This window comes from Ranitomeya variabilis, chromosome 2, assembly GCF_051348905.1.
Source record: "Ranitomeya variabilis isolate aRanVar5 chromosome 2, aRanVar5.hap1, whole genome shotgun sequence".
In the NCBI taxonomy this organism is placed as follows: Eukaryota; Metazoa; Chordata; class Amphibia; order Anura; family Dendrobatidae; genus Ranitomeya; species Ranitomeya variabilis.
Genome location: NC_135233.1, coordinates 892,166,830 through 892,179,266, shown reverse-complemented (window position 1 = coordinate 892,179,266; position 12,437 = coordinate 892,166,830). Strand labels below are relative to the sequence as shown.

General features: G+C 40.7%; 1 protein-coding gene across 1 annotated transcript in view; it reads right to left on the bottom strand.

The window, feature by feature from the left end:
• The window catches only part of CCDC39 (coiled-coil domain 39 molecular ruler complex subunit), a 149,678-nt gene that overhangs the window by 12,518 nt on the left and 124,723 nt on the right, over positions 1 to 12,437 (bottom strand). The window contains exon 19 of the mRNA XM_077290449.1: positions 11,518 to 11,600. Coding sequence (XP_077146564.1) covers positions 11,518 to 11,600 — 83 coding nt within the window. The remainder of the gene's footprint in view (positions 1 to 11,517; positions 11,601 to 12,437) is intronic.

Here is a 12,437-nt window from a genome sequence, read left to right as displayed (position 1 = left end):
TGGGATTAGGGTTAGGGGTGTGTTGGGGTTAGGGTTGGAGTTAGAATTGGGGGGTTTCAACTGTTTAGGTACATCAGGGGGTCTCCAAATGAGACAGCCAATTTTGCGCTCAAAAAGTCAAATGGTGCACTCTGTAAAAAAGGGGGAAAAGCCAGCGCTGCTTGTGGTCAGAACGCAAAACATAAAGTGCACATGCACATATTGATTTCTAACTGAGTTTCAAAAATGAGACATTTAGCAAACAATTGATCAATTCTTTGAGCCACCCCGCCACTTCACAGCATTCTCATAATGGGGCAGTCCTACTCTACGTTTTTTATATTCACTGTGCCATTACGACCTCTAAATAGCAAGACCACATTAAATGCAAGCTGTACCTGAAGCATTTCTGAATCACTCCCATGGCACCAGAGAGGACAGCACGGATAAAGGTTGACCAGGTCTGGACATAGACATTTCAGGTCCAACCTCCACACTGCCTAACCAGCACCACAGATGAAGGGTGAGACAGGCTTGGACACAGGTGCACAATCAAACAAAGCCTAGGGCAGGGCAGGGCTGCTGTGTGTACAGCAGCCTAGGTCAATCACGAAAAAACCCCAGAAAGAATGGCGTACATGACCCAGCGCGCACGGCAACAGTGGTGGTCAACCACAAACCAATATAAAAGTAAAAAAGGGGGAAAAGCCAGAAAGAATGGCGTACATGCCCTGCCCTAGGCTGTTTGATTGTGCACCTGTGTCCAAGCCTGTAATGGCACAGCGAATATTAAAAACGTAGAGTAGGACTGCCCCATTATGAGAATGCCGTGAATTGGCGGGGTGGCTCAAAGAATTGATCAATTGTTTGCTAAATGTCTCATTTTTGATACTCAGTTAGAAATCAATATGTGCATGTGCACTTTGTTTTGCGTTCTGACCACAAGCAGCGCTGGCTTCTCCCCCTTTTTTACTTAAATGGTGCTCTCTCCCTTCTGAGCTCTGCCGTGCACCCAGTGGTTTACCCCCACATATGGGGCATCAGCGTACTAAGTACTAGTTGGACAACAACTTTTGGGGTCCAGTTTCTCCTGTTACCCTTGCGAAAATGAAAAAAAAATTGGGGGCTAAAAAATCATTTTTGTGGAAAAACAAAATGATTTTTTAATTTCACGGCTCCGCGTCAAACTTCTGTGAAGCACTTGGGCGTTCAAAATGCTCACCACACATCTAGATAAGTTCCTTGGGGGGTCTAGTTTCCAAAATGGGGTCACTTGTGGGGGGTTTCTACTGTTTAGGTACATCGGGGGCTCTGCAAACGCAACATAATGCCCGCAGACCATTCTATCAAAGTCTGCATTCCAAAACGGTGCTCCTTCCCTTCTGAGCTCTGCCATGCGCCCAAACAGTGGTCCCCCCCGCATATGGGCTTTCAGCGTACTCGGGATAAATTGCCCAATAAATTTTGGGGGCCAATTTCTCCTGTTACCCTTGTGAAAGTAAAAATTTGTGGGTGAAAAGATCATTTTTGTGGAAAAAATATGATTTTTTATTTTCATTGCTCTGTGTTATAAACTTCTGTGAAGCAGTTGGGGGTTCATAGTGCTCACCACACATCTAGATAAGCTCTTTGGGGGGTCTAGTTTCCAAAATGGGGTCACTTGTGGGGGGTTTCTACTGTTTAGGTACGTCAGGAGCTCTGCAAATGCAACATGACGCCTGCAGACCATTCCATCAAAGTCTGCATTTTAAAACGTCACTACTTCCTTTCCGAGCCCCAATGTGTGCCCAAACAGTGGTCCCCCCCACACATAAGGTATCAGCGTACTCAGGACAAATTGGACAACAACTTTTGGGGTCCAATGTCTCCTGTTACCCTTGGGAAAATAAAAAACTAGGGGCTAAAAAAATCATTTTTGTAGGAAAAAAAATATTTTTTATTTTCACAACTCTGCATTGTAAACTTTTGGGAAGCACTTGGGCATTCAAAGTGCTCACTACACATCTACATAAGTTCCTTGTTTCCAAAATGGGGTCACTTGTGGGGGGTTTCTACTGTTTAGGTACATCAGGGGCTCTGCAAATGCAACATAACTTCCGCAGACCATTCTATCAAAGTCTGCATTCCAAAACTGCGCTCCTTCCGAGCTCTGCCATGCGCCCAAACAGTGGTCCAACCCCAATATAGGGCATCAGCGTACTCAGGATAAATTGCCCAATAAATTTTGTGGGCCAATTTCTCATGTTACCCTTGAGGAAATAAAAAATTGCGAGCTAAAAAAATCATTTTTGAGGAAAAAAAAAGACTTATTTTCACGGCTCTACGTTATAAATTTCTTTGAAGCACTTGGTGGTTCAAAGTGCTCACCGCACATCTAGATAATTTCCATGAGTCTAGTTTCCAAAATGGGGTCACTTGTGGGGGGTTTCCACTGTTTAGGCACATCAGGGGCTCTCCAAACGCGACATGGCGTTCGATCTCAATTCCAGCCAATTTTGCATTGAAAAAGTCAAACGGAACTCCTCTTCCAAGCTCTGCCATGCGCACAAACTGTGGTTTACCCCACATATGGGGTATCGGCGTACTCAGGACAAATTGCTCAACAACTTTCAAAAGATTTATTTTCACGGCTCTACTTTATAAACTTCTGTGAAGCACCTCGGGGTTTAAAGTGCTCACCACACATCTAGAAAGGTTCCTTAAAAAGTCTAGTTTCCAAAATGCTGTCACTTGTGGGGGCTTTCCACTGTTTAGGCACATCAGGGGCTCTCCAAACTCGACATGGCGCTTGATCTCAATTCCAGCCAATTCTGCATTGAAAAAGTCAAACGGCGCGCCTTCTCTTCCAAGCTATGCCGTGCGCCTAAACAGTAGTTTACCCCCACCTATGGGGTATCGGCGTATTCAGGAGAAATTGCACAACAAATTTTGTGGTTCATTTTCTCTTTTTACACTTGTGAAAATAAAAAAAATTGGTTCTGAAGTAAAATGTTTGCAAAAAAAAGTTAAATGTTCTTTTCCTTCCACGTTGTTTCAGTTCCTGTGAAGCACGTAAAGGGTAAATAAACTTCTTGAATGTGGTTTTGAGCACCTTGAGGGGTGTAGTTTTTAGAATGGTGTCAAGTTTGGGTATTTTCTGTCATGTACACCCCTCAAAGTGACTTTAAATGTGAGATGGTCCCTAAAAAAATGGTTTTGTAAATTTTGTTGTAAAAATGAGAAATCGCTGGTCAACTTTTAACCCTTATAACTTCCTAACAAAAAAAAAAAATTATTTCTAAAATTGTGCTAATGTAAAGTAGACATGTGGGAAATGTTATTTATTAACTATTTTGTGTGACATATCTCTCTGATTTAAGAGCATAAAAATTCAAAGTTTGAAAATTGCAAAATTTTAAAAATTTTCGCCATAAAAAATTTCCATTTTTTTCATAAATAATCGCAAGTAATATCAAAGAAATGTTACCACTAACATGAAGTACAATATGTTACGAAAAAACAGTCTCAGAATCAGCGGGATCCGTTAAAGCGTTACAGAGTTATAACATCATAAAGGGACAGTGGTCAGAATTGTAAGAATTGGCTCGGTCATTAAGTACCAAATTGGCTCTGTCACTAAGGGGTTAACACCCAAACTCCTGCAATTTTATAGACTTTACATAGTTTTCATACCAATTTGTATTTGTCCGTGGTGAAGTATTCAGGAGAAGAATTAGCAGATTACCTAACAAGGATTAAACTTCCAACTTTGGGAGAACATGATGGAGATTTAAGCTGTTCTTTCCTTAGATACCACAAAAGCTTTTGATAGTGTGGATGGAAATATATATGGCTAGTGCTAAGGAAAATTGGATTTGGGCCATCAAACGGGAAATGCTACTGTACAAGATCCCGACAGCTACAATTAGAACTAACGGGGATATGTCGAAGAGTTTTGATCTTTTTAGGGGAACAAGGCAAGGATGTCCTCTATTGCCCCAGCTTTTCCCTATTACAATACAAATATTTAGCCTCTATCATTAGACAACAGGGGATTTAAATATGGTGGCAAAGAGTAATGGATCACCCTATATGCGGATGACTTATTTGTTGTTAACTTGAATATCTCTCTCCCATTAATAACGGGGTAGAGATATTCAAGTTTGGGGTCTTTTTTTCTAGCCTAAGGCTGTGTGCACACGTTGCGGATTTTTCACGTTTTTTTCGCTATAAAAAACGCATACATATGCATCTCATCATTTAGAATGCATTCCGCAATTTATGTGCACATGTACGTGGTAAAAAAACGCAGCATATTCATTAATTTTGTGGATTTCCCACCATATTATTGCATTGGGAAATCTCCGGAAAAAAAAGCAAAAAAAACGCGAGAAAAATGCGAAAAAAACGCATGCGGATTTCTTGCAGAAAATGTCCGGTTTTGCTCAGGAAATTTCTGCAAGAAATCCTGACGTGTGCACATAGCCTAAATATGAATTGGTCGAAGTCTGCTTTGTTCCCCCTGGATAATAATGTACATCTTCGACCAAATTAATATTTAGAAAGCATGATGGTTCAAAAGTTCAAATTCCTAGGTATGTACTTTACCAGGAAGGTTAATGACTACATCTCTTTAAACCTGAATCCTCTGATAGTTAAGTCAAGAAATAAAGTGGGAGCATGGGGGAAACTACCTGTCTCTGCTTGATAGAACAAACTTCATTAAAATGTGCCTCATGACATCTGTAAACTATGCCCTACATAATTCTCCTGTTTGGATCCCCAAGCCCTGGTTTTAAAAAATGCATATCTACCGGGTCCTGGTCTGGAAAAAGGGTGTCACTAGAATAAAGCTGGGAAAAATACAGTTATCCAAGGATCGGGGCGGTTTAAATAAATAATAATCTTTATTTTTATATAGCGCTAACATACTCCGCAGCGCTTTACAGTTTGCACACATTATCATCGCTGTCCCCAATGGGGCTCACAATCTAAATTCCCTATCAGTATGTCTTTGGAATGTGGGAGGAAACCGGAGAACCTGGAGGAAACCCACGCAAACACAGAGAGAACATACAAACTCTTTGCAGCTGTTGTCCAGGGTGGGGCTTGAACCCAGGACTCCAGCGCTGCAAGGCTGCAATGCTAACCACTGAGTCACCGTGCTGCCCCTTAGCCCTTCTTAACACATGGGAGTATTTTCTGGACTCGAAGCTACAACATATCGAGAGCTGGGCACTGGAGAAGACTATGGATGCAGGGGAAGGTACTTAAATACTTGGTGGGAGGGAATAATACTTTGGAACTCCTAGAGTAAAAAATACTCCAAGAAAAATCCAGTAATGTCCCGATCCTTGCTCTTATACATAAAGTCTGGTGGACCTGTTAAAAGCTGTGGTGTATAGGGGCCTATTCTAAATATACTCTTACTGTATTTGGAATAATCCAGACGAGGGAGCTCTGTCATCTGGAATGGTTTGGAGAATGGAGGAAACAAGGGCTGAAATATTTGTCAGTTATATTTGGATGGACACTTCTGTGTGTTTGTTCACCTAGAACAGATGTTCCAGTTATGAAACTCTTGTCTTATACAAATATCTACAGTTAAGGCAAATTATAAGGGCCCAGGAAAATAAATGCGATCTTTTGATTTCTTCCAATGTGCTTTTAGACTATATTGAACAAGCAAAAGCAACTAAAGGCCCGATTTAATTAATGTTCAAATATTTGCTTTTCCAATATTTCAGGGTATCCTATGGTTTAGATGGGAAAGTGATATAGGGCACATTTCACCAGAAGGAAGGGAAGGTATATTGGAATCCCCTGCAAAGGTGTCTATTAATGTTGTGCACTGAAGATCCCAATTATTTCTTATTTATAGAACATACAGAACTCCAAAAATTATGCTAAAAATGAACCTCAGATTGGATGACCAATGTCCAAGATGTAGTGAAAAAGGGGAATATTTGGTCCAAATGTTCTGGTCATGTGCCAGACTTCTGGCAGAGAGTATGCATATCGCATACTTGCGGTCACGATCCCGTTCCCAGCACTGACACTGGAGAATCCTCACCGCTCGCCTGTGCTTTAGGGATTCACAATTCTGGTTCACAGAATAACTACAAACTTGTAATTTCAGACCAGACCACCCTTTTAAACCATCAATTCACTATGTGTGCAATCACAGAACATATCTTAGATTCCAAGTATTCTCTTCCTAGCGAATGAGTCAATTGTTAGATGGTATTAACACTCCTACTTGTGTTTCGATAGAATGCACACAGAAATACAAGTGGTAAGGTCTTCCACCTGACTTAAAAATACTGGGCAGATGCTGTGATGGTGACACTGTGTGTTGTAACACAGGATTGTCATAAAAGATTCATCCCATGGAGCTTCACCATCAGAAAGACCTGTCCTACTTCTATCTTATTTTGTAATGGCTCAGATGGGCGGCACTGTGTGGGTAAATGAAAGACTGGGGGATATGTTTCCAGACAATCTGTTTCCAGACATTCTGTTGGGAGTGTGAATACAATCTGGAAGTTGACTCATTCACTTTGGGAGAGAAGACTGTATCCTCTTAGGTAAGTTCTGTGATTGTGTGCATTATAGTGTATTGATAATTTTTTTGAAGGATAGGAGACAAGTCCTGGGACAGGGCAAATGACCGTTTTTACCACTTGTGGCTCTGGAAATCATTTCATATAAGCAGACACCAAAAAGTAGGGAGACTGCAAAAGGTAAAGCTGTTATGAACACTGAGAAATTGATCCACTGACCAATGAATCTTTTATGCAGACAGGTACAAAAGAGGCCAAGACACAGAAAATAAGTCTCCCTTGATCCAGGGGGGGCACCCAAAAGTTAATTCCCAGCATCTCCCAAAAGAGCTGGTGGATCAGTTCCACCAGTTTTCCCTGAAGAGCTTCATAGAAGTTACGGCACTTAAAACCTTCATTATCCTAGCAGAAGCATAAACTAGCCTAAGAAGAGTGCACTGCCTTAAAGGAGGACCTAGCAATGGATTTGTTAAAGAGGTATCAGATTACGAAAGGTGGCTGCATCTGTCATGGGTATGATAGTTGTCTTAGCTAGACAAGCGACTGGACTATTCATTGTTAGGGACTTGTACCACTTGGAGACTTGGAGAGAAACTCTTCTAGGAAAGAGTATATAAACTTTTTATATTCGTGCTGCTATTCTTTTGATACTCAAATTCTGTGCAGGGAGGAAAAGCCTTAAAGAAGTACTCCTGAGTAGTAATGCTTAATCAGCATTAGTCCAAGTTAGCAAAAGCTTTTCAGGAGGTCTATCATGGAGTGGGAGACATTGCTTAGATCACTCACAGGTATCCCCTTAAAAAATTAGATTTTATTATGAATATTTTAAAAATACCCAGTGCTATTTAGGCACAATTCGGCCTAAAGGTAAAAAAGACCAAGGTCTAGCGCATACCCTGCAATGGCCTACTCTGTCACCTGCCTGGCTGTGGAGGTTGGCACCCTAATTACGATGTTTTGGCGCCCCCACTCAACGTGGACTACCCCTCACTGCCCTAGATCACCCTATGCTGCAGGTGTGAAAACAAAATACATAAGAACAGAGATGAAGAAAGCAAAAAAATGGTCAAAAAAACACACAAAAAACTCAATAGAAAAAAATTAGCAAAAGAACAGAGGCAAAAGCAGGATATTAGATAAGACCTATATAGGCTCCGGCCCCTTTCATAAACCAATTTGCTAAACACCAATAATAGGCAATGGGTATGCTGTCAGATGTGCCACATAAAAATTTATAGCATCAATCACTACAGCCTATACCACATATACTCAAAATACTGCAGTTTGTCTAGCTATTATTAGCATAAATTATACCCATAAGGGATTAAAGCCTGCAGTTAATATTAAACACAACCCAAATAGATAACCAGGGCCAAGTATTTAAGGTATCTCAGTGGTGTAGGTAGAATTATATGTTATTTATCATGATATATTGCACTTCGCCTCATAGCCTTAGCATAGATAACTGCCTTAAAAATTGCAAATTATACCATATACATTTTCTTCTTCATGGACTATCAAGCCATAGATATACCAGCCCTAGGGGGTTGCCCCCATATATAAACAGGGCTAAACAGTCACAAAGATACTAGTGCAAAAGCCTAAAACAGGCAAGACTGTACAATTTTACAATGGTATAAGCAGGATGGCGTGTTACTTATCATGATACACTGTGCCTCGCCTCAGAGGAGGCGAGGCACAGTGTATCATGATAAGTAACACGCCATCCTGCTTATACCATTGTAAAATTGTACAGTCTTGCCTGTTTTAGGCTTTTGCACTAGTATCTTTGTGACTGTTTAGCCCTGTTTATATATGGGGGCAACCCCCTAGGGCTGGTATATCTATGGCTTGATAGTCCATGAAGAAGAAAATGTATATGGTATAATTTGCAATTTTTAAGGCAGTTATCTATGCTAAGGCTATGAGGCGAAGTGCAATATATCATGATAAATAACATATAATTCTACCTACACCACTGAGATACCTTAAATACTTGGCCCTGGTTATCTATTTGGGTTGTGTTTAATATTAACTGCAGGCTTTAATCCCTTATGGGTATAATTTATGCTAATAATAGCTAGACAAACTGCAGTATTTTGAGTATATGTGGTATAGGCTGTAGTGATTGATGCTATAAATTTTTATGTGGCACATCTGACAGCATACCCATTGCCTATTATTGGTGTTTAGCAAATTGGTTTATGAAAGGGGCCGGAGCCTATATAGGTCTTATCTAATATCCTGCTTTTGCCTCTGTTCTTTTGCTAATTTTTTTCTATTGAGTTTTTTGTGTGTTTTTTTGACCATTTTTTTGCTTTCTTCATCTCTGTTCTTATGTATTTTGTTTTCACACCTGCAGCATAGGGTGATCTAGGGCAGTGAGGGGTAGTCCACGTTGAGTGGGGGCGCCAAAACATCGTAATTAGGGTGCCAACCTCCACAGCCAGGCAGGTGACAGAGTAGGCCATTGCAGGGTATGCGCTAGACCTTGGTCTTTTTTACCTTTAGGCCGAATTGTGCCTAAATAGCACTGGGTGGTGTATTTTTAAAATATTCATAATAAAATCTAATTTTTTAAGGGGATATATGTTCACTAGTTAATTCAGATTCCCAGGTTTATAAATATTTTTTCCTATATTAGATCACTCACAGCCACAAAGACGGAACAAGTGCATTACTGTTCAGCATTTTGTTACATGAGTTATGAGTTGTGGAAACCACTTTACTTTACTCATCTGAAGTCTACATAGCGAAAGTCCAAAATAAGAGCAAAGTGACATTTTCCTTTAAACTCAAAGACCATTTTCAAGGCAGAATTAGGAATGGGGTATTTGAAGTGAAGGTAGTGTGCAGTGTAATTTGATTTGAGCTCTGCCTCGGCAAACCACTTGAAAAAATTGATTAAAGTGCTAAACAATTCTGTTATACAGAGGTGAATAGGGTCTCGGCACACTACAGGGGGTAACATCTGGATTAGGTGGACCATCAATAGCTAGGCCTACCTAAATAACGTGTTGGATGTTCACTGCTAAACGTTAAAAGGGTTGTCCACTACATGGACAACCCCTTCTTAAATGCAAGACTGACTTATCTACTATATAATTGTCTAAGGGTCACCTCCGTCTTTCTTTCTGTCTGTGTGTCGCGGATATTCATTGGTCGCGGCCTCTGTCTGTCATGGAAATCCAAGTCGCTGATTGGTCGTGGCAAAACGCCCACAACCATTGCCACGACCAATCAGCGACGGCCATAGTCTGGCAGCGAAATGGCCACTGCTTTACTGCCCTGCAGTCAGCGCTGAGCGCTCACACAGGGTTAATGCCAGCGTTAACAGACCGCGGTGTAACGCACTCCGTTAACGCAGCTATTAACCCTGTGTGACCAACTTTTTAGTAAAAAGATCTAATGTTACAAATAATAATAATTAAAAAAAAAAGGTTATTCTCACCTTCCGACGTCGCGCGCTGTCCTCGGCAGTGCAAGCGGCAGGTTCCGGTGCCAAGGATGCTATGCGAGAAGGACCTGCCATGACGTCACGGTCATGTGACCGCGACGTCCTCACAGGTCCCGCGCTCATACCAACCCTGGGACCGGAAGCTGCCGCGTGCACCGCACACAGGCGCCAGGACTTCAAGGGGCCTTCGGAAGATGATTATATGTTTATTTTTTATTTTAAGTCTTTTTTAACCACTTATATAGTGCCCACATTGCTATATACTACGTGGGCTGTATTACATACTGCGTGGGCTCTGTTATATACTACATCTCTGTGCTATATACTATGTAGCTGGGCAATATACAACGTGACTGTCCAATATACTACATGGCTGTGCAATATACTATGTGGCTTTGTCGGTTCTGTTATATACTACGTCGACTGCAATATACTACGTGGCTGTGCTATATACTACGTGGCTGTTATATGCTACGTGGCTGTGCAATATACTACATGGCTCTGTTATATGCTACGTGGCTGTGCAATATACTACGTAGCTATGCAATATACTATGTGCCTCTACAATATACTACGTGGCTCTGCTATATACTACGTCACTGACCAATATACTACATAGCTGTGCAATACACTACGTAGCTGTGCAATACACTACGTGACTGTGTTATATACTACGTGGCTGTGCAATATACTACGTGCATGTGCAATATACTACGTGGCTCTACAATATACTACGTAGCTATGTTATATACTACATGGCTCTGCTATATACTACGTGGCTGACCAATATACTACATACCTGTGCAATACACTACGTGGCGATGTTATATACTACGTAGCTGTGCAATATACCATGGCTGTGTCGGTTCTGTTATATACTACGTCGACTGCAATATACTACGTGGCTCTGTTATATACTACGTGGCTGTGCTATATACTACGTGGCTGTGCTATATACTACGTGGCTCTGTTATATGCTACGTGGCTGTGCAATATACTATGTAGCTATGCAATATACTACGTGCCTCTACAATATACTACGTGGCTCTGCTATATACTATGTCGCTGTGTTATATACTACGTGGCTGACCAATATACTACATACCTGTGCAATACACTACGTGGCGATGTTATATACTACGTGGCTGTGTTATATACTACGTAGCTCTGCTATATACTACGTACGCTGTGTTACATACTACGTAGCTCTGTTATATACTGCGTAGCTATGTTGTATACTACGTCGGTTGTGTTATATACTACGTCACTGTGCAATATAGTACGTAGCCTGTGCTATATACTACCTACATATTCTAGAATACCCAATACGTTAGAATCGGGCCACCATCTAGTATAAAATAAAAAGACTACATATTTACCTCTGATGCCAGCACTAACTTGACATTCTTGTATGGGAGTGCCATAGACTTGTAGTGGACAACTCCTTTAAGTTGATTTGAGGCTATAGTGCTGTCCTACCCAGTACTAGAAAGAAATACCGTAGACTATAAAATAACCACCGATTAACTGTTTACTTACCGGATAGAGGATATTGAACTTTGTCCAGAACCTGATCTTGAACTTCCTGGTGTTGAAGACCCGGATGGTATTTGTAATCCAAACTAAAACAAAGCATTGTAAATGTAAATTAACTTTAAAGAGCTGTAAATTCAAAGTCCTATATCTAGTCTGACTATATTGCTTCCTAGGTTAAAATGCTTATACTGTACACAGTATTTCTCTAAAAAAAATTGGCCAGATTTAATTTAATCAATGCTTACATCCTTGACAATCCCTATAAATAATCCGCTTAATTAATAGAAGGCAACCCATAAATAATGAAATATGTTGATCACATGTTTGATTGCTTTTAGGACACATTCGCACGTTCAGTATTTGGTCAGTATTTCACATCAGTATTTGTAAGCCAAAACAAGGAGTGGGTGATAAATGCAGAAGTGGTGATGTGTTTCTATTATACTTTTTCTCTGTTTGTGCCACTCCTGGTTTTTACTTCCGAATACTGATGTAAAATACTGACCAAATACTGAACGTGTGAATTTAGCTTAAAACTGGTGTGAATAACTTAAAATGGCCATACACATTTGTGTTGGCTGAACCAGCTAACCAAATATGACAGTGTCTGACTTTTCATGCATGAAAGATGCTGGGGAAAGAATAACCAGATTGTTGAATTTCAACGTGCCTGATCCTTTCTTTTCAAGGAAGATAAGGAGCTGTCAGGTGTGCAGCAGCAGCTGTTGCCATTTTCCCCAATCAAAATACAATTGTGCTTGAATAAACATAGACAGCAATCTGAAGTGTTAAGGCACCTGAAAAGGCTACATTTTCTTCCTGAACACCTAGTGCAAACTCACAAGTACTTCAGTGCTGGGGTCACACTATGAGGATGGGCACAGTAGCTGACTTGCTCTACACATGATGGATGTTGGCTATGC